We start from the raw sequence: 23,619 nt of genomic DNA, 5'->3' as shown, positions 1-23,619 counted from the left end.
TGAGAAAATATGGATAAACCCATGATCGACCACCTGCAGGTTGCTGACACACCCTCACACCCTACGACCGGAGAGGAAGCCAGCATGAACTGGAACTCACAGCAGTCAACATTGGAGAAAAGCACCGGAGTAAATTATCTGCGTTAGGCACGCTAACTACTCGGCTAGGAAAGCCTCAGCAAGTTTCCTTATCTCTTGGTCAAAACCCCAGATTGGGCTGTTTAATCAAACCGTAATTTCTGAAATCTCAAATCCCAAAATCTCAAAATTTAACGTCGTTTGGTTGCAACAAATTAACATTAGCCTAAGGCTGTGTATGCCGACGGGACAAAAAATAACTAGTACCACAAGAAAAACAAGTGTGTTAATGATATGTACAATTTTTTTCTGAATTTTTTTTTTCAAAAGTTAATTATTGCTATATTGGAAAAGAGTGATTGAAACAAGATAAAAGCCAAAAAAAAATCTTGTAGCACAATGAGAGAGAGGAATACCCATATGCTCTCGTTCTGTATCGGAGTAAACTAACAATAAGGTTATCTCGGAGGTTGTAGTGGCTCTGCACTATCTTAATTATGTCATGGAAGTAATCAGGGTGTATATTCTCAACAATTTTATAAACCTCTGAGGCAATACACCTTGATGTGTATAGCTTAAAAAAAAGAACACATTTATTCAATCTTACATGAAAGAGGTGAAATAAAATATCTCAATTTTCTGTCAGCAGTGGTTTTTATTAAGTATTTTAATTTTGACTATTAGCCTCCTTTAGGCAAATTACATATCACCGTGCTTAGCTGTGCCGTGTAGCTCTTCAGGGACACGGCATTCCAAACACATTTTGGCTACCTACATCTCGCACGTAAGCATGATGTGGCCCTCTAGTGCATTCCAAACTCTTCCTTTTGTAGTTGACTTTTACAGATTTTAAAATTAACGATTATCACGTTATACGTACGTATTTTACTGAGACCAAAAATGCACGTTAAACAATATGGTATGAATAAGACCTTAATAACAGTTACGTCGCAATGAATATCTAAGAGGGGGAGAAGGAATTCCACACAGTTTGTATAATTTTTTTCATTTAAGATATCGGTTGTATAACGTGAGTCTTTTCTTTTGGTGGTTATTGTGTATGACTTAGAAAGTAATATGTTTCAGTTTCATAATCTAAGAAATCAAAGCGAATTGCTCTTTCATTGAGTTTTTCAAGTTTGTCAGAGAAACTTTTAGAGCAAAACGTCAAATAGATGTACAGTAATTAAAACATTTGTAAATACACAGTTGGCTTCTAAAATCACACCTCTAGAGTGTTGATTGAGGACATTTATCCGCATTTCCGGCATCTTTACATGTTTCAGTAATATGCTTAATAAAATTTAGCTACTCAAGGACGTTAACACCGAAGGGCTAACATTGTCCACTGAGTTCTTTTCTTATATCTTATATATTCTTAATAAATGCGTCATTGTGTCTTCTCGCAGACTAAAGAACCCATGTTCAGATTGTGGACCCCCGTATTCATTCCGACATCTGTTAAGTCTCACCCCGAACGTCACACAGTTCAAGGTAAGTTTACTGTGGGACAGAATCACTTATCGGCTAGCAGATTAACAAGAAAACCTTAGGGTCAACAAACAACACTTTAATCCAACAAGAAAACCGTTGAGCGTCAAAAACACGTCAGTAAGAACACCATAGGTAAGAAAGAACGCCCTATAATTTAGCAAGAACACCTTAGGCCCACAGTAATACCTTAGTTCAGCAAGAGCACCTTAGGTAAGAAAGAAACACAAGAACGCTTTAGGTCAGGAAGAGTACAAGTCTTCGGTCATTGCGCCGCGCTGAGTCATACATAAGTGCACAATGATTATACGTACAACACTAACAGTAATTGTTACAGTGTATTCGCTTCTGTGTGTTTCACGTGATATGTTTTTAATTGTTTTCTATGTACAATATAAATCCGTTCTGTATCTTTCTACGTATTTTATTTATATGACATAAATCAAATGTCAATTCACTGAATACCAGAGTTGAAGGACGGTCATTTCGTGGACCTGCTTTTCTATTCTGCGTATAAATACTTCGCTGTCTTCAGAACATCGTAGACAAAGGAGAAATATCTGGTAACCTGGATTCGCCGAAGGAGGGCTGGACGCTATGATGCAGGTCCTAGCGTGTAGGGTAAGGTTTCAGTTTTGGAAAAAATGCTCTCACGGGTTTTAATGTGAGGACAATTTTTTAAAGGAAAAGAATGGTTGCTGATAGTTTTTCATACTCACTTAGTGAACAAGCTTGTGGGAGTTTTCTTTCGTGTTGATACTGTAGAGTCTTTGGGTCGATAAGACTGACATTAATTGCTATAAGGTACAGTTGTCTGTAGTTTGCAACCCTGTTGCAAAACCTTGTTGCTTTCTTTGTAAATATTTGATATCGATTCTACGACCAAGATGTGTTGCAAGAACATGTGCCCCCTGTACCGTCTGCAGTAAAAGCGATGGTGTTACGCCCTGTATTCTTAAGACCACCACAATGTATCAGTGATAGTTATTCGTAAATGAAACAGTCGTACTGCAGAGAAATGTTTATTCGACATAACATTTTCTTTCTTACTTGGTTCTGTTTGCAGAAAGAGATAGGCTGGCGAGATGTGTCAAGAAAACTACTCATCTATTCCTCAGACGCCTCATTCCACTCGGCTGGAGATGGCAAGGTATTGTCTTCCTTAATTTTTATAATTAACGTTTTACTGATCAAATGTTTTGAATCATCATAAATGGAGGAAGCCTGAAAAAGCTGATAGGACACCACAGGCCCTTGAGATATGTACCTGACAGACTTCCTAACGTAAGGCCGCATGCAGCCCATTGTAGATGATCGAATAGGTCAAAGCCCGCAGTCAACGGTCAAATTGGTCAAAAGACCAAAAGTCGATGTTCCAACTGGTCCATGACCAACAGTCGATGTTCAAGGTGGTCAAGACCAGTAGTCGATGCTCCAAATGGTCAAAGACCAGAAATCGATGATCCAACTGGTCAAAGACCAGCAGTCGATGTTCCAAATGGTCAAAGACCAGAAATCGATGCTTCAACTGGTCAAAGACCCGTAGTCGATGTTCCAAATAGTCAAAGACCAACAGTCAATGTTCCAACTGGTTAACGACCAGAATCGATGTTCCAACTGGTCAACGACCAGAAATCGATGTTCCTACTGGTTAAAGACAGCAGTCGATGTTCCAGACGGCCAAAGACCAGTTATCCTTGCTCGAACTAGTCAAAAACCATCAGAGGATGTTCGAATTGCTCAAAGACCAACAATCGATTTTTCCAACTGGTCAAGACCAAAAATTGATGCTCCAAATGATCAAAGGCCAGCAGTGGATGTTCCCAAATGGTCAAACACCAGTTATCGATGCTCGAAACTGGTCAAACACCATCAAACGATGTTCGAATTGGTCAAAGACCAACAGTGGATGTTCGAATTGGTCAAAGACCAGTTATCGATGCTCCAAGTAGTCAAACACCATCAGACGATGTTCACAGTGGGTCAACCAGCGGTTGGCGTTCGAATTGGCCAGACAAGCAGGTCGTACACGGTATACTTCAAGAGACCATTAGTTGATGACAGAATTGGTAAAAAAGATCAGGAGTTGATGACTGAACTGGTCCCAACACCACAGTCAATAACAGAACTGGTCAAAAGACTAGCAGTTGATGACCGAACGCGTTCAAGACCACCAGCCTATGACAGATTATGTGAAAGACCAGCTGTTGATAGCTGGACTATGTCAAACACAGGGAATCGATGCTCGAATTAATTAAAGGCCAGTGATCTTACTTTGATTATTGTGAACCGTTTGTCCAGTTGGCCACCTGCAGAATGTGGAGTCAAATCTGATTACCACTCTCCATACTGACTGTGGATCTGAAACACCTGAACAAATGCTCACCACTGTTGTTTCTGTTTAGTTGGCAGGTATCGTGATGCCGAATGATGGTCAGTGTCACCTGGACGATAAAGGGTTGTACACCGAAGATCTCAATCAGGTAAGATGCCAGCTAGAGTCACGAATGATTCAACTATGGTGCAAAGATAATGTAAACCTACTTTGCTGCTTAGTTTAAATGTTGAAACGTTCACATCTCGCAAGAGATCTTTATTACTCGATAAAAGCTTAAAAAATCTATTCCAGTTCCGATGGCAAAAAGTCTGAATGTTGAACGTATAAGATGAAAATTTCCAGGATCTAATTGACTCTTGTTTCGAAAGTGCAGTCAAAAGCTGCAACGCATGCGCATTTCAAACTTACACCTCACGATCAAGGACAAGGATAACACCACCCCTTACAACGACATCAACAAGCACTAGTGCTGGTGGTAAGATAGCTACAAAGATCGCTCGATGTATGACACCTAATGACGGATATAGCTAAAGTGTCTTCGAGACCTCCGTGGCCGAGGGGTTTAGTGTGTCAGCACGGCGCAATGACTCAGGAGCAAGGGAAGGTCTGCCAGTAACCTACGCATGGATGTGGTTTTCTTCCGGTCTCTTTCCGGTTTCTCCCCATAAAGCTGGCCATAGTCGTATGGGTAAAATATTTTTGAGTACCGGTACGGCGTATAACACCAATCAAACAAACAAATAAAGTGTCTTCAAAAGCAACATCTGTTGTTTCTGTACAGTTTGACTAACCGAACAATATGCCTTTAGTCATATAGTCGGACGGATTAAGCAACACAGATACGTAACTCAGTACATAAAGGACTATTTCAATAATAATAATAAAAATAATAATAAAAATTCCTGCCAAAAGTAATAGTAGCCGGATTTGAACCGTTTACCACCTATTATGTTCCACGTTAGGAGCCACGTTTGTTTAAAATCAATTCCGGTAACGATGATTCTTTACGATGTTTTTCTTTTCTACCCTACAGGATTATCCTTCAGTTGGGCAAATGAGGGAGATAATCCGTGAGAAAAAGATTAACGTGATCTTCGCAATCCCGCGATCTTATAGTCAGACTTACAAGGGGCTATCAGAGGTCCTTGAGGGTTCCACGGTAGGCACGCTGTCGCAGGACTCGGGCAATATCGTGGAACTGGTCAGAGAAAACTACAAGGTAGATTTATACAACTGATACTGTTATACAACTGATACTGTTATACAACTGATACTATTATACAGCTAATACTGTTATACAACTGCTACTGATATACAACGGATACTGGTATACAACTAATACTGGTGTACAACTGATACTGGTGTACACCTGATACTGGTATGCAGCTGATACTGGTATACAACTGATACTGTTACACAACTGATATTATTATACAACTGTTACTGTTATACAAATGGTATACACCTGACACCGGTATACAACTGATGCTATTATACAACTGATACTGGTATACAACTGATACTGGTATACAACTGGTATACAACTGGTACACAACTGATACTGGTATACAACTGACACTGTTATACAACTGATGCTATTAAATCTGAGAATCAAGTCCTGCATTTGTATGTCAATCATGTACCATAAATATAGTCCATAGTCACAGTACAAAAGACTACTCAACATGGAGAGTAAAAACTAGAGCAGCGACGATAGTGTGATAATTGGCGTTTGCTGCCTATGGTGACACGTGACTGTGATATCACATGTGATATGGACAGACGCATTTCCTAAACAACCTAAAACATAGTAAATAAAGTTGGTAACGTGTTAAAGAGAAGCAGTCACCAGTCTTTGAGGTGAGTGAATGAGTGCTTGGGGTTTAACGTCGTACTTAATTTTTCAGTCATATGACGACGATGAAACCTTTAGAGCGCATGTAATGTGCCTATTTGTAGCAGGACGGATTTCCACCGCTATTTTATCTAGTGCTGCTTCGGCACTAAATAAAAGAGCGGTGGAAATCCGTCCTGCAACAAGGAGGCACATTGCACGTGCATGCACCCTAAGGATTCCTTCGTCGTCATATGACTGAAAAATTGTTGAGTTCGACGTTAAACCCCAAGCACTCACTCACTCACAAGTGCTGCTTCACTGCCCAAGGCCCTAGCCATTATACTGATATGGGTCAACCAGTCGTTGCGCTATACCCTTCATGCTGAACGCCAAGCGAGGAAGTTACGTCTTCTTCTTTTAAGGTCTTATGTGTGACTCGACCCAAGATTAATTCTGGATCTACCGTTCCCGAAGCGGACGCTCTACCAGCTGTGCTATCGGGGCCGGTTCCAGTCTTTTGTGATACAGTGAAGAATTTCGATATTTTAGGCTTGACATCTAATGGTTCTACTCTCTATGCGTTAGTCTTTTATAATGTATTCCCGCGTAAACCAATATTCTGCTGATATACTAAGCATCCCCGAGGCCCGGTCGCTTTCAATTGTTGTTACAAGGTTTTACAAACCATTTGTAGTAATTTTAGACCAGTGATGTCTAACAAATTGCAATTGGCATCGCTGCACTGTTTTCGTTGACACCTTGGTCATAGCGGTTTCGTCAGTTGTTAAGGAACTTGTTAAGGAATTTCACCAACAATAAGAATAAATCCATAACTGAGGTAAACTGACATGAAGTCGCAATCCACAGGTTACGTTTGACCATTTGCCAACAATCACACTGTCGTCGCTGCTCTGGATTTATACTGAGACTCTGTGCTGTAGTCTTTAATATTTAAAACAATTAAGTTCTAGAAGAGTGGGTTACAACGTTACAACAAGATCCACCTAATGGGAAGAAGCCTTGTTAACGTTACAAATACGTATCTATATAATATATATATATATATATATATATATATATATATATATTATATATATATATATATAATATTGATAATTTTGATCTTTTCTTTTCACAGAAAATCTCCTCAACGGTTGAACTTCGGGCCAACAACACTGACGGAGTGACGATTAGTTATCAATCGATGTGCTTAGGGTAAGATCGCTGAATCTATCTCGTCTCACTCAACATTGCTTAACAACAGATCTGTCCAGTGTGTCATACCATACCCTATACAGCATGAAACATATGCCAGTTGACTTTTTGAACGAAGGTTCCATGCAACCGACTCAGTCTACGCTTAAATCAACAGTATTGTCATTTCGTAGATTCTAGTTATAAAATTGACTGAAACCTCTCTGGGTTTCGAACCTGCGACCTGGGGGTAAGGCACCGTAACGCCAACAGTACTTATCAGCCGTCTAGATCACTCGGCCAATCTGGAAGAAAGTGTAACTCTTACTTGAAATCAATCTACCAAGTCACATCTATCAATCTATATTTAAGAGCAACGAATACGCTTATGTAAAGGATATGTCAGATTAAGAGCATTAAACACTGTCCACAAAATTTTTTAAACTTATTGTTTTCGAACTTTTTCAACCCAGTAAAATACATTTGAAACTTTGTATTCTGGTCTTTTTGACCATATTGCCAGTGACGTCACAACAGGTTTTTGTCACTTAACACTTAGTGACTGCTAGAGTTGATCATTCTAAATACGTAGACATATAGGTATTCGCCGAAAGGACCTTGAAACGAACGATTTTAAATACAGTATATGGATGTGACGTTATTGATACCGTCTGGGTAACAACGGACGACCGTAGAATCTGGTGTTTTAAAACAATTTTACTCGGTTGGAAAAATCTAACAGAAAAAAAAACACATCTCACTATTTTCCTAAACAATGTTTCATCGTCTTTCATGAGATACATATTTGATTTTAGTGTGTCTTTGGTTTTTCATTTATTTGGCAACGTCGCTGGCGATTAAATTATTCAGTATTTATTGCATGGACTATTGGCCAAAATTGTAAAATAAAGTTTTTTTCACACTTTATGATGTACAAATTTGTAGCCTACAGATATAAATTTCGTAAAAATGTCACGGTAATGTTCTTTTTGAATTGTTGTTGAGGCTTTGCGTTTGTTTTAGCTGGTTTTAAAAATGTCCCTCCGTTTTTATTTGATTTCTGAATGTTTTCATTATCGCTTCGGTGCTAATATTTTATTGAGTATTTGAGCAATGCTAAAATAATAGCAGTAATTCTGGTGGATAGACTCTTTATTTATTTTATTTGTTTTGTTTAATTGGCGTTTTACGCCGTACTCAGGAATATTTCACTTTTAGTACGGAGGCCAGCGTTATGGTGGGTGGAAACCGGGCAGAGCCCGGGGGAAACCCACGACCATCCGCAGGTTGCTGAGAGATCTTCCCACTTACGGCCGAAGGTGACGCCAGCATGAGCTGGACTTGAACTCACAGCTACCGCATTGAGATAGCTTCTTTAAGAACTTCGGTCTGTATTGTGGAGCATAAATACTGATTGTGTGTAATTGTACAAGTAAGCATTCAGATTTCTTTTGTTTCCGATTGTAGAAGCACTTCTCAAGATACGAATCGGTGTAAAAATGTTAAAATTGGAGAAGAGGTAAGTAAATCAAGATTTCAGAGATATTTTCAGGCGAAGATCAGTATTGGATTTAGGCCTATTTGATTTATTTATCGTTTAACGCAGTAGTAAAGATTTTACTACTTACACAATAACAGTCAGTTTTATGGTTTGGGGAAACTGGAGTGCATGAGGCATAAAACCACCGATTTTTGATACCTCAGTGAAGATCTTTCTCACGCGTAACGCGCTGGTATGCACAGCATGTTGGTATTTGATGAAAATGATGGTGATAATGCTATTAATAGAATTATACTCGTTGCTTTATAATTATTGTTAGAAGATCGGTTGTCATCAAGGAACGTAGAATTCAGGATCGATCATTCAAGCGTCATCAAGTGCATGCTGACACGTCTTGTGTCCCAGTGTTTGAATACCTGAATCACTCGACCACGGCCCATTTTTCTGTAGGTGATGGGGCTTGTTAAAACGGGTAACTAATTGGTTAACTACTATCCATATTTTATGGGCCCTACTCAGAGACTCGAGACACCTTGCTGTCTAATTCCGCTAGATCGGCCGATCGGATTCTGACCACTGAGATAGCAGGATTTAACCCAGCAAAGGGCTGCATTTGGTTCACTCCAGGCTCTCTGGTTTCCTTAACCCTTTAACCCTTAACAAATTTCTTGAGTAGTCGTTAGATACCGGTCAGTCAATGAAATAAATAAATAAATATTGCAACAAATATCTTGTTTGAAATTTTCGTAAATCCCTAACTTTTTTCGGCGTTTCAGAGAATTAAATAAGGCAAATCCAACAGATTCAGTAGATCAGCGACCTTAAATTCATACTGGTCAGCCATTTTGTTGACATGTTACATATCCCTCCCACTGTCCATATTTCCATTCTTCTCATGTCTCGTACACAGGTGACATTTGACGTAGAGATTCAGGTGCCTGAATGTCCCAGCAATCCTGCTCTCCGTCGCAGAGACATCATAATAGGTCCAGTAGGTTTGATTGATACTCTGACGATTGAACTGGAGATCATCTGCGAATGTGGCTGCCAGAAGGCTGACGAAGCGGTAAGCTTGACGTTTTGCACTTGTGTTTCAAGACCCAATACCACAATTATTGCCATTTCGGACTTTTTGATTTCAGACCTTATATGTGTCCCCCCAAAGCTACAGTTTTTACCACCTCATCGATGTTATCTTAAGATAAATGTCAAAATTTCAACATCTACCAATAAAATCTACACAGTGTGCAAAGATTTTAAAGTTTGACTTAAGCCATACATGTTTGACTGTGTGGAATTAGTCTAGAGCATGGGATCGATTTCACATGGCTATTTTTGTCTTCAGTTAAAGGGGCGGTTTACGCCTTATCGTTGAGATCTACGAATGAAAATTTTAACCACCTCATCAATGTTACATGAAGACAAATATGTCAAAATTGTAACGTGTACCTAAAACGTATGCACTGAGAGAAGGTTTAGAAATTTAACTTAAGTCACAAATGGCTTTCTCGACCCCGGCAACGGTTTCACGTGGTTTCCTGAATTCAGGTTGCGGGAAGCTTTATTTTTTTGCCAAAGTCTAAAACTAAGTGTTTCTAGAAAATTTTAGGACGAATACTTGTCTACACAAATTGCTTATGCATGGCAAACGTCTTGCTTAAGCAAACCTTGAAAGAAAATTTCCTTTTATAAGCTTGGTAGAGCGTCCGTTTCAGCAGCGGTAGATTCAGGTTCAATCCTGGGTCGAGTCACACCTGAGACTCGAGGAAGAGGAAGTTGTAATTTCCTCGCTTGGCGTTCAGCATGAAGAGGATAATGTAACGAGTGGTTGACCTATATCAGTATAATGGCTCGGGCGGGGCGGCTTACTTGCCTTCGGTAAGGCATCTCAGTGAAGTAGCACTAGATGAAAGAGCGGTGAAAATCCGTCCTGCAACAAGGAGGCACATCACCTGCACTCTAAGGATTCCTTCGTCGCCATATAACTGCAAAATTGTTAAGTACAACGTTAAACCCCAAGCACTCACTCTTTTATAAACTTCGTGAACCAGGGCTTTGCAGCGACTTCAATTTCAAATCTGTTTAGTCTGCGGCTTTAGGTCAGGTGGTTTGTCAGGTAACATCGGTTTCGTCAACTCCTAAACCTGACCGCCGTCATATAAGAGCAGAAGCCTTGAACATGTTAAAAACAAATCAACCAATCAATCAAATAAATAAATAAATAAATAAAAACCAATTTATCATACTCAGGTGCCCTTTACCTTGAACTATTTCATAACGATGTGCTATTTTCAGGAGCCTAACAGTATTTTGTGTAGTGGCGGTAATGGGACATACGCTTGTGGGGTGTGCAAATGCAACGAGGGCAGAAGAGGTCGGCTCTGTGAGTGTGAGGAGAGCCAGCTGGATGACAACGAGCAGCAAGGAAACTGCCAACAGTACGAACATATCATTCGCTTTAAGCAGAATTCTCCATTCAAAGTCTTTTAAAGTAAAAGAAAGCTAAAATACAAAGCAAGCTTCATCATAAAGACAACTGAAATCTATGCGTAAAAATGCTTTCATTTATTTTTTTCAGATTTTTTTTGAGAGTGTTGAAAGGCATTACAATGTCTCAAAACTATGGTGGGCTTTATGAGCCATACTGACGGTAGTGAGGACCTACCTTGCCTGTTGTACACCAGAAGGAAGGGATTTTTGCGATCATATTTCAGTTATCTTTCAGTCATGAGTAGAAAGAGTTATTCCAACACTCAGTGTCGTGATTAGAGTTGGGTAAACTTCCTGTGACGTCAGAGTTCCTAATCTCTGATAGTATGGACCATAAAAACCCACCATAGAAGTCAAATGTTTGAGCGCCTCTCTTCACAAAAGTCTGAAAAAATAAAATAAAAAAATAAATGAAAGTATATTTATGCATAGTTTTAAGTGATCTACTGTGTGATTCGATTTTTAGAGGTTTTTTCATACTAAAGAGAGTATCGAACTGCATACCCAAACTAAACCGCCGAGCTTTGCTCGGTACGCGAGTGCTATATTTGAAAATGGGAACACATTTGCCAGGCGCCTGACATACCTGACAATCACAGGTACTACCGCTGTAGCCGGGGACCGTGCGCGAATATGCATCAGAATCCCTCTAATTCAGACCCTTGAACCTCACTGTGATTTTTCTTTTCTTTCTGCTTTACTCAAGTAGAGTGTCAATAGCGACTGCTTGTGAAATTTAACTGTTATTAGTTTATGCCCTTGCTGCTATATGTTGCTAATTCGCTTCTCAGATGTCCATTGTGAAAAGCCGGTCATATATATACTATTATACGTTTGTGACACTTGAGTCATCCGATTTTTGGTGTCATAACATCTGTCACGTAACAAAAACGGTAACCTAAACTTTACCACTCACCGTTATTCGTCGTGTTTCTCACTCCCAGCCACAACTCGTCACTTTTGTGTTCTGGGCATGGGGAGTGCGTGTGTGGCCAGTGCTTCTGTAACCCGCGGTCCCCGAACTCCGTGGAGAGGTTCAGTGGTGACTACTGCCAGTGTGATGACTACTCTTGTGATCTTTACCAGGAAATGCTCTGTGGAGGTGAGCTTCTTAGTCAGGAATTTCTTCACTTATAAAACTGTTATTAGATATGTTAGATATCATTTTGTGTTATTACATTTTCATATTTCACACTCAGACAGTATAATATCCAAAGATTTTGTTTTATGACGTTCCAGTCTGAGATTGAAGGCAGCATGGTCAATTCTACTACAATTTTGTTACAGTTCTGTTTCTATAACTTCCAGGTCCCACTAGAGGGCGCTGTCAGTGTGGCACGTGTTTGTGTAACCCGGGTTACAACGGGACGTCGTGCGACTGTCCCATCAGTCAGGACACCTGTTTGGCTCCGAATGGGGTAGGTCAACCGACAGCTTTAGTTGACAAATGATTGGGTCATTGTTTATTGTCCCAGTTATGTTAGATTTGTTTATTTATTTATTTGATTGGTGTTTTACGCCGTACTCAAGCATATTTCACTTATACGACGGCGGCCAGCATAATGGTGGGAGGAAACCGGGCAGAGCCCGGGGGAAACCCACGACCATCCGCAGGTTGCTGGCACAACTTCCCACTTATGGCCGGAAAGGAAGTCAGCATGAGCTGAACTTGAACTCACAGCGACAGTTATGTTAGACGAAAAGAAATTCCTCGAATCTAATACAGTCTGACCGTGAATTGTACATGTATCTCTTAACCAAAAACTGCAAAACATCTTTCCAAGATCAGTAGAACTCTCAGAGTCAGGCAAAATGAGTAGCATAGGTATGAACGAAATTGCATGTCAAATACGACAATTGTTTGTGTTTTGCACCGTGCGCATGCACACGCTCTTCATTTTAGCCAGTGCGTATATGGTAATTAAGGAGATTGTGTCTCTGACAGGGAGTCCAGTTGCTATGATGATCTCTGTGAGCACTGTGTTTTGTAACTTGTGCATGCGTAAGTTCGTTTTTTTTCAGGCAGTGTGTAACGGTCAAGGAGAGTGTAACTGTGGGAAGTGCAAATGTGACAAGGAGTCCAGATGCTATGGCGACTTCTGTGAACATTGTCCGGTAAGCACACATGGAAACCCGAAATATTGCATTTTAACTTGAAAGCTGAATTTTATAGTTTTATTTCCATCGGCAATGGCAATACTGGTCTAGCTTGACATCCAGAGAACGGTCCAGTCAGGGTAAAGATAGGCACAATTCTATCCAGGTATTCACCTTTCATGCTATCATTTTCAAACCATAATACTACACCTCACTATGTGTATGCTCACCCATAAGACTGAATCCAATAAAAAAAAGTTCTATCAGGCATAGAAATTACACTTTAATACAGTGACTGATCCTATCTAGAGAACTATATGTTATGTCAATTACTGGCAATTACTAGCAATTACTGGCAAACATTGGGACAATTTGCAAAAGCCATATCTGAATAAGCCAAAACTGACTTCCACTACCAACACATTGATGTAGGAAATGCGAAACCAGTCATTTTCAGGCAGTACCGACAAAATGTTCAAGCACTTCTGGATGTATCATTGAAGAAATGGAGAAAAATGACAATATCGACGACTCAGCAAGTGAGAGTTGTTCAGCCACAATTCTCGTCACCCACAGTTCTCGTCATCCACAATTCTCGTCATCCACAATTCTCGTCACTCGCAATTCTCGTCGTCCACAATTCTTGTCATCCACAATTCTTGTCATCCACAATTCTCGTCACCCACAATTCTTGTCATCCACAATTCTTGTCATACACAATTCTCGTCACTCGCAATTCTCGTCACACGCAATTCTCCTCACCCGCAATTCACGTCACCCACAATTCTCGCCATCCATAATTCTCGTCACCCACAATTCTTGTCATCCACAATTCTCGTCACTCGCAATTCTCGTCACCCGCAATTCTCGTCAGGAAATAAATGGTCAATACTACTTTGTGGTCGATTACCGTAATTTTAATGCGGTAAACACTCCCATGTCATTTCCCTTACAACTTTTTGATGACGTAATTGATTGCCTTTCTCAGGCATATGTACAGATATTTTCCACATTGGATTTGTTTGTGGGTTTTGGCAAGATCTGCTTGAAAAAAGGCTGTTTTAATGAGGCATCCAAGCACATCTACCGTACGGTGGTTTAGTAAGATCTGCTTGAAAAAAGACTGCCTTGATGAGGCATCCAAGCACATCTACCGTACGATACCGCGATGTCCTAATACAGTTCCCACTAACATTTATTACATCCTATCCGTATAACCTACTGCATACACTATCCTAACACAGCTGTGCTATACAGTAACTCCACTGAATTCGTCTGTTCTTGTTCGTATTTCTCTGTAAATTACTGTACAACCATGTAACATCTAACAACCTTTTGTACCGTAATATTTCTGCTCTATGTACTCTACTGATTCAGAAGGCGTCTCTTCTGGATCGCATTTCCCTATAAGCTACTGTACAATCATGTAACATCTACCACACTTTTATGCCCTAATACAGCTGCGATAATTTGGTTTCTCCACAGTCGTGTGTCGGCGTGTGCAATTGTAACAAGGACTGCGTCAACTGCCGTTTGTTTAAGAGGGGACTTTATTCAGCTGAGGAATGTGAGAATAAGTGTGGTAATATCAGTATTACTGAGGTGGATGTAATAGAAGGTGAGTATACAGGGGGTAACGTGTGGTGATATCAGTATTACTGAGATTGATGTAATAGAAGGTGAGAATACAGAAGGTAACGTGGTGATATCAGTTTTACTGTGGTGGATGTAATAGAAGGTGAGTTTACAGGGGGTAAAGTGTGGTGATATCAGTATTACTGAGGTGGATGTAATAGAAGGTGAGTATACAGAAGGTAACGTGGTGATATCAGTTTTACTGTGGTGGATGTAATAGAAGGTGAGTTTACAGGGGGTAAAGTGTGGTGATATCAGTATTACTGAGGTGGATGTAATAGAAGGTGAGTATACAGAAGGTAACGTGGTGATATCAGTTTTACTGTGGTGGATGTAATAGAAGGTGAGTTTACAGAGGGGGAATGTGTGGTGATGTCAGTATTACTGAGGTGGATGTAATAGAAGGTGAGTTTACAGGGGGTAAAGTGTGGTGATATCAGTATTACTGTGGTGGATGTAATAGAAGGTGAGTTTACAGGGGGTAAAGTGTGGTGATATCAGTATTACTGTGGTTGATGTAATAGAAGGTGAGTTTACAGGGGGTAAAGTGTGGTGATATCAGTATTACTGAGGTGGATGTAATAGAAGGTGAGTATACAGAGGGTAATTCGCCGTGATATCATGCAAAAATAAATATATTTGGAAGTACATACATACAATAATAAAACACAATAGAGATAATCATTTTTTGCTCTAAAACTCAAATAGAAATAAATATATTTCAGTCTTACGGTTAGTCTACATTCATATAGCAGCTGTTACCCTATGTCAAAGTGTGCTGTTTTTTAAGTATTAATTTGTCGAATCTTTCTTCTGATTCGAAATTGAATCCTTTAAATGTGTCTGTTTCACTATCATTTCGATATTCATTACGTGTCACTACTCGTGTGTCATCTATACGTCATGTATTCGTCATTTGTGCGTTTTGTCTCTGTTTGATGACGTCATCAGATGACGACAATGGGACGATTTGTCAGGAATTGTTCGGAGACCAGACGGATTGCACTTTTAAGTTCAGTTACGAATATGGCACAGACAACAGGCTTAGGATCAGGACCCAGAAGGTCATCGGTATGTGTGACTTAGTTTATGGTCAGATTAGATCCCAAGGTTGACCGTGATTGTCTAAACGTTTTTGCTCTGGCTATAGCAACATCGTAAAGCAACATTTGAAATATTATACTAACATCATAGATGTCTGTTAACACTAACTTACTCCGAAAACCAAACACATAAAGCACTGCTGGTTTCAAGAAAGCAACAATAAATAATTTTGTGATCAAGTTTTATTTATTGAATTATTTATTTGATAGCTGTTTTACGCCGTACTCAAAAATATTTCACTTATACTACGGCGGCCAGCATTAGGGTGGGAGGAAACCGGGCAGAGGTCGTGGGAAACTCACGATCATCCGCAGGTTGCTCACACACCTTTCCACGTACGGGATGAAATTTTAAAAGCAGTCGTTACTCCATTGTCTTGTTTTATTTATTCGGTACACCCACACGCGTGGTAATATATTAATCTTCGTGTGTTTTCGGCAGTATGCGCCGAACCCGTCGACATCAGGCCGATCATTGGAGGAGTCGTGGGCAGTGTATTAGCGGGACTTCTCGGTCTTCTCATCTGGAAAGTTTGTGTGACAGTTTACGATGGCAGAGAGTACAGTCGCTTTAAGGAAGAGATCGAAAACGCTAGATGGGCGTCGGTAAGTCAATGTGATTTATTTATTTTATTTATGTGAATAGAATGTAAAGAATATTTCATTTGTTCAAAGGCGGCCAACATTATTTGGACAGGAAACCGGACAAAGCTCGATGGAAACACACGACCTTCTTCAGCTTACTAGCATACCTTCTCATGTGCAACCCGTGCAACCTCATTGGTGAGAGGAGGTGAGAGGGGTCGCTATGTTGCGCTGGCGCGCTAACCATTAGGGCGTGCACGGTGCCCTCTACGTTTAGGTAAACTTCTCAAGAATGTTTCACTTATACGACGGCGGTCAGTTTCGTGGGGGGAGGGGGGACTGGAGTGTGTATGCAGAATAAGAATAAACCACAGATCTCTGGTATGATACTGACAAACCTTGCCATGTGTAATGTACAGACATGCATGCCATTGGGGAGTTTCGAGTTCGAACTCTTTTATCGTTGAAGGGTAGAAACAGTGCATGGTCTTCAAAGAACATAAGCCTGCACAAATGGGCCAACCAGTGCCATCGGTCATGTCACATAGTCACATCGCAAGGCACCTACGAACAGTGTGAACCGGGGAACTGAAGCTTTTGTGCACAGCATAAAAAATTGTTTGCAATGTTCTTAGTTCACTACTTTGTAATACCTGAAAAAAAATAAGGAATTTAATCCATTTTAAGGTGTTAATTATTCAAACAAAAACGTGCTGTATTGTCGTTTACAAAAAGCGACCCTGAACTGGTATTCGTTCTGATTTTGTCCGATGTCAACGCCAGCAGAATACAAATGCATATATAGCCCATGCAATTAGCCTGGTATTTCTAGGTAACAGTAAAGAATGCGGTAATTAGTGGACTAATTGAGTTTATGCGTCGTAGCATGCGTGGATAATGCAGGATAATGCAAATAGCATTAAACGGTCCGCGGCAATCATCATCACGATGTTGATAATAAGCCGTATTCAACTTCCATGGAAATCTCACTCTTAGAGCCACGGAATTTTGCCCGAATTTTGCACCAATCATTTACAATAAATTTACATTGACATATCGATTATTATTCATTTTAAAACAATATTTACCAACGCATTCCAGTATAAAAAGTCACTGGATAGATGCGCTTAATATAGAAACGTTTACATGTATCATCCGCGATATCAGTGCATATCTGTGTATCAGACTTAGGTCGGTGGATGATTTACACCAGTCATAAACCGGATGTCCGCTATATAAGTGAAAAAAAATCTTGAACAAGACGTTATACATCAATCAGGTAATCAGCCATTCAATCAATTATTCAGTTTATAACTGACGATTACACTCGTGTCAAACCGAGAAATTCAAAATAAAGCGAGATACCTTCTTGTAATCTGTGTCCCTTAACCGCGAGAGGTTTCCGTGCATGTCGAATACCACTTACTGTATGATTCTCCAATTTGTCTGTAAAAGTATGCCTGTGCTCCATTTGTACTGATTTTATATTTGCTCCGAAGCATCCACTTTGACGACGGCGGGACAAGTTTAGAAATTGTGAAATCATGTCGCACAGATCGATTAGTAAACCATTGCGGCTTATCTGCTACGTTATATTGTGGTCAAATCCCCTGATGCATAATTACTTCTGTAAGTTTAGAATGTTATGGACTGTGAATGTCATATTATGCTTTTTTTTTCACTAGAGTCCTAGCCTCATACTCAGAGCGTCGGTGTCAGCGTCCAGTAACAGTTTAACTAGTTATTACAGTTAAAAATATACGCTGTTGCCTAATGTTGTGGATAGAATATGTCTTAATAGACATGACCTAATATTATATACAGAATACTGGTGTGTATATTGAGGTACAGTCCATATACAATATTAAGCTATGTATGTTAAGATATATTTGATGTAAATTATTAGGCTATATGTTATTAAATATAACACAATGTTAAGTTTTATTTATTTATTTGATTGGTGTTTTACGCCATACTCAAGAATATTTCACTAATACGACGGCGGCTAGCATTATGCTGGGAGGAAACTGGGCAGAGCCCGAGGGAAACCCACGACAATCCGCAGGTTGCTGGAAGACCTTCCCACTCACTACTTCTCAAGGGTTGTATCTCAAACAGTATTGGTTTTTGCATTCCTGCAGTGAGCTCATGTTTTGCATACATTGAAAAAAAAAATAACCTGTTAATTTTAACAGAAAGACTGTTGTCTAAGTCTTTCTAGAATGCATTCTGTTATTATAACATGGTACATGTATTCTGTTATATTCAGCATAATACTCTATTAGTCTAACAGAATCTTTATGTTGAATCAATACAATATGTATGCTATATTCAACAGAACAATCAGCTACAATAGCAGAATACATTCTCTAGCATCACTAAGACAACTGACTTTCTGTTAAATGTAACAGATTATGTTTTTTTTTTTTTTTTTGGAGAGTGGCGTCTCAAACAGTATTGTATGCGTATATTGAGCTCAGGTTTTGCGTACATGTGAAGCATAATAACACAAAGGGGATGTTCCATTATTGACGCATCGCAAACCACAAAATTCATGATTTTCATATCCTTCTGTGATATGGATCAGAATCCATGCACCGAACTGAAGTTCAGCATCCTTTGTGTCTGTTACAGGCTAGATCTTGGTACATGTGACCCTGCCATCAAATTTATTGTTTATCCAATGAAAAGCGGGGAATATTAATTTTGACCTGTCCGTCCATTTGTCACGCTTTGGTTCCCGTGCACTAAGATAAAACTGCATCTTTCAAATATTGGCCCGATTTTGCAAAAGGAAATTGAGTGCAGGCTCAATTGGTGAAACCTCGGATTAAGGTAAAAAAAACTAAAAAAAAAAACAAAACCCCAGCTTGATTGAGGCAGAAGTTTTGTGCATTTAGCGTGTGATTTAAATGTTCTTAATTGACATATTTCTCTTTGTGTTTCAGCAACAAAACCCTCTGTATCGTGGAGCTATAACTGAATATCCAAACCCGATGTGCGAGACCACGCCGACTGAGAACCCACAGTAACACTCAGGAGGGAAGGGACTCTCCAGTCGAGCTCATGCGGTGGGTGGGTGGTGTATTGGGGGGGGGGGGTGATAACAACTTCACAAACCCATTTCTGACTGAGGTCGCAACTTTTACCGACGCTATTTAACACTTGTTTTCTGACAATGTGAGCTCAATTCATAATGACTGTTATTCTAAGAAAGGCCTTTATCAGAATTTAAAATTAGGGGACCACAACCAATACAGATATATAGTGCAGTTGAAAAGTTTTATGTTCTTGTGAAATTGGCCCTTAATATTTATCAAGCGCACCACGGTTTAGTCTTCATTTTCGAATTTTGGGGGCTTAGCCTTACACACAAAACATTAATTTGTTAATTTTAACAGAAAGTCTGTTGTCTAGGTGATGCTAGAATGTTGTTATAACATAATACTCTGTCATGTTCAACAGAATATCCCCTTAGTCTGATAGACTAATCTCTATGTTGAATTAATAGGATATGTGTATTATATTTAACAGAATAATCTGTTGCAATAACACAATACTTTCTAGCATCACTCAGACAACAAACTTTCTGTTAAAATTAAGATTATGTTTTTGGATTATTAGAGTAATGAGGCTGACGGACCTTGGCATTGTTCCTTATTTCAGTTCAGAATTTTTTTCTGAACTGTAAGTTAAGACCTGAAAATGGCAGTGGAAATGAGAATTAACCCATTATGGTAACGTCATGGGCTCAGTTCTTAAGGGCCGGTATGTACTGAGCACTTTGCTGCTACACTACCCCACTCGACTGTCGTCTTTGCGAGTCGGACTGAGTCGTTTCTAATCTGGGAAGCAGGGATGTCTACAATAGCGGGTGACTGGCAATTGTCCTTTGCTACGAGGGTCCGAATGTAATTTCCCGATGGTGTTGCGCATGTCCCACTTTTTTTTTCGACCACTTCCGTTTACCAGTAAACAATTATTTTCTGACTGTATATGCGTCTCTTCGACGGACATGGATTATATTTTGCAGCTATTGCAGCAATCTGTTCTTCTGTTATTCTTCGCCGAAGTATGGTTCATATAGCCCACCTCACAATTCAAAAAATTGAATGGTTATGTGACTTGTTGAATGTTTATCTGGTATTGGATGGATTGGAATCGATTGTTTGGTTGATATATTAGATGGGTGTTGGATGAGAAAGATTTTTAGAATATTTGGATCATTCGGTCATCGTAACTTAATGATAAGTGCCTTTGTCTTATATGAAATTATATTGACTTGCTATAAATGTAATTAAAATGAAATTTTCCTTTTATCTCATGACCATTTTATCTCATAAGCATTTAATCTCGTTAGCCAAGACATGTCACTGTTTATGAGTTTGTCTTTCTATTTTGAAAAGTATTTTCGATATGAAGAGAATGTTTGTGATACTCATTGTGCCCGAAATTTCCTTCTTTTCTCTTGTGTAGAGGGTATGCCCAATGACTGAGAATATTTTTACTTTTGTTATAACATAAATAAGCCTATTTACCCTGCAATATAACAAGGTCACAGAAATCCATGGACCCATACAAGACGTTTAGAAGACGTTTTCGTTTACGTAAGGAAACAGCGACCAAGGAAATTTACCTGTTTATTATTATAAAAGAACATTTCCCTTTTCGAGAATAGTGTCTTCAAAGGACGAGTGAAAAAACAAATCACAATAACTCACGGGCACAACGGCCGCTCTGATAGCTTTCCAATATTAAGAATTTAATTGTTAGGCTCCCGTGGGATATGCGTTTGTTTGGAAATAGCAGTTTTAATCTTACTTTCAACAAGATTGGAACTGTCGACACAGACGTGGATGTATAAATATTGTGTTCTTTCCCCGAACTTTTACTTTATCCCGAAAATGATTTGAATTTAAAACCTGAATATTGCTTGAAATGTAAAAACCGACACTTTCAATAAGGAATTTTTTTTTGGGGGGGGGGGGATTTTCTTTTTCCGAGTATCAGAATTGTAAAGCCACATACTTTCACAAAGGCAGTTTTAGTTGACACTCCATCTTTGTGAAAAATGCTTATATAGCTTGCATCTACCAGTGTATTCTTTGGTCGAAATCAACTCTTACATTTTTTATTAAGTGGATTAACCAGATAGCTGTTTCGAGCGGTCCCTCAGTAGGCATGTGCGTTACTTGTAATAGATGGGATAGACAAGAGCACACCTATGGTACAGCATTAGAGTCTTCGGCGAAAGCCCAGAATTCAACTCCAATCCAATTTCTTAAAATGTATTTTAATCTAAGTTTTAGACTTGGAACTGTCCTCGAGCACATTTAAATGTCACAGCCAGTGGAATAAAATACACGAATTTGCTGAACTGTGTGTAAATGCCGAGGGTCATAATGCTTTAACACGGTAACGTGGATTTATTCGCACTGTAGCGCGCTGGAAACAGCTGGTATCCAGCTTTTCTAGGCCTATAACACGCAGACAGAGGTTATTTAAGCTGTATGTTTACACCCTCTTAGTCTTCATTTAAACCTTTATAGGTCCCTTAAGATGAGACATTTTGTAATCTGGCCCCTTAGAACAATCAACACTCCAAAAATTTATCTGTTAATCTGAGTGATGCTAAAATATATTCAGCTACTGCAACAAATTGCTCTGTTAAATAAAACACACATAATCTATTAATTCAACGTAAAGATTATTTTAGACTAACAGGATATTATGTTATAATAACAGAATACATTTTAACATCCCTCAGACAATAGACTTTGTGTTAAAATTAACAGATACATTTTTCAGTGAAGGTATCATTTTAATTCACCGTGAACATCTATAGTGCTTTTTTCTGAATTTGAGCGATTGTCATTTTCCTCTACATGGAGTGTTATTCGTCATTTATGTGAATAAATTTGTATATTGTAAAATATTATAAAGTTGTCAACGTGTAAGCGATTTATGACATCGACCAATCCCTTGCAGGAATTGTACTTTTATGTTTGTAAAATAAAGGAATATGAAGTGCATGATATGTTAAAGGCATGCACTAAACACTATATGCACGAGGTACATGCCAGCTTAAAGGCCATTTAATACTGTCCGGGAAAATAGTTTGACTTATTTTTAATAACTGTCTTCCGGCCTAGTAAAAGGCATTTGAAACTTTGGACTCTGCTATGGCCTTTCCGGACCATATTGGGACCAGCGGCGTCACATCAGTGTTTTGCCATTTGACACTCATAGATTTCTATATTTCATCATTCAAAATGCATCTACATTAAAAGCTATGAATGCATTCAACAAATGGACCTTGAAACGAACTGTTTCAAAAAAAAAAATATCGCTGTGACGTTATTGATACCGTCTGGGTCCCAACAGACCACCATAGAATCGAATAACACATCTTATTGCCTTGGGGCAAATCATTCCATGGAATGGAGTCGCCATGTAAACTAATTTGTGCATGTACGTATGTATAGAATCCTGTGTTCAAGTGCATTTTACTTGGTTAGAATATTCCTGGAAAGTGTTTAATGGTCTTTCATCTGATAAATACTTTATTTTTAGTGCTTTCTTTGCCTTATATATATATATATATAAACAGGCCGAGAAAAATTCTTGAGTAGGGTGTTAACAATCACAATAAACCAGTCAGTTTACTGGTTTCACATGTTTATATATATGATGGTTCTTTGTGTAAATAAAGTTCGAACCATTTTCTAGAATATTTCTTGTCTATTTTGTCCAGGAAAAGTTTTGTTCTATAATGTGATTAGGAATTGCTAATTATATCTTAATCACAATTTACGCGGGAAGGTCTTCAGCAACCTGCGGATGGTCGTGGGTTTCCCCCGTGCTCTGCTCGGTTTCCACCCTCCATAATGCAGGGCGCCATCGTATAAGTGAAATATTCGTGAGGACGGCGTAAAACACCAATCAAATAAAATAAATAAAGAGGCTATCCACCAGAATTACCGCTATTATTTTAGCATTGCTCAAATATTCAATAAAATATTAGCACCGAAGCGATAATGCAAACATCCAAAAATCAAACAAAAACGGAGGGACATTTTTAAAACCAGCTAAAACATTTTTACGAAATTTATATCTGTAGGCTACAAATTTGTACATAGTAAAGTGTGAAAAAAATTGTATTTTCTGATTTTGGCCAATAATCCATGCAATAATAAATACTGAATAATTTAATCGCCAGCGACGTTACCAAATAAATGAAAAACCAAAGACACACTAAAATGAAATATGT

At 39.0% G+C, this 23,619-nt stretch overlaps 1 protein-coding gene across 1 annotated transcript; it reads left to right on the top strand.

Moving 5' to 3' along the window:
- The first annotated feature begins 2,157 nt into the window (after positions 1 to 2,157).
- On the top strand, positions 2,158 to 19,428 carry LOC135477851 (integrin beta-PS-like). The gene is made up of 15 exons (XM_064758057.1): positions 2,158 to 2,190; positions 2,636 to 2,719; positions 3,975 to 4,052; positions 4,941 to 5,126; positions 6,883 to 6,959; positions 8,406 to 8,457; positions 9,350 to 9,505; positions 10,735 to 10,877; positions 11,874 to 12,031; positions 12,238 to 12,347; positions 12,952 to 13,044; positions 14,512 to 14,644; positions 15,613 to 15,732; positions 16,207 to 16,370; positions 19,298 to 19,428. The coding sequence occupies exons 1-15, from the start codon at positions 2,167 to 2,169 to the stop codon at positions 19,379 to 19,381; spliced, it is 1,662 nt and encodes a 553-aa protein (XP_064614127.1). The 5' UTR covers positions 2,158 to 2,166; the 3' UTR covers positions 19,382 to 19,428.
- The last annotated feature ends 4,191 nt before the right edge of the window (positions 19,429 to 23,619 follow it).

The sequence above is a fragment of the Liolophura sinensis genome, chromosome 11, assembly GCF_032854445.1.
Source record: "Liolophura sinensis isolate JHLJ2023 chromosome 11, CUHK_Ljap_v2, whole genome shotgun sequence".
Taxonomy (NCBI): Eukaryota; Metazoa; Mollusca; class Polyplacophora; order Chitonida; family Chitonidae; genus Liolophura; species Liolophura sinensis.
This window is presented reverse-complemented; position numbering and strand designations above follow the sequence as displayed.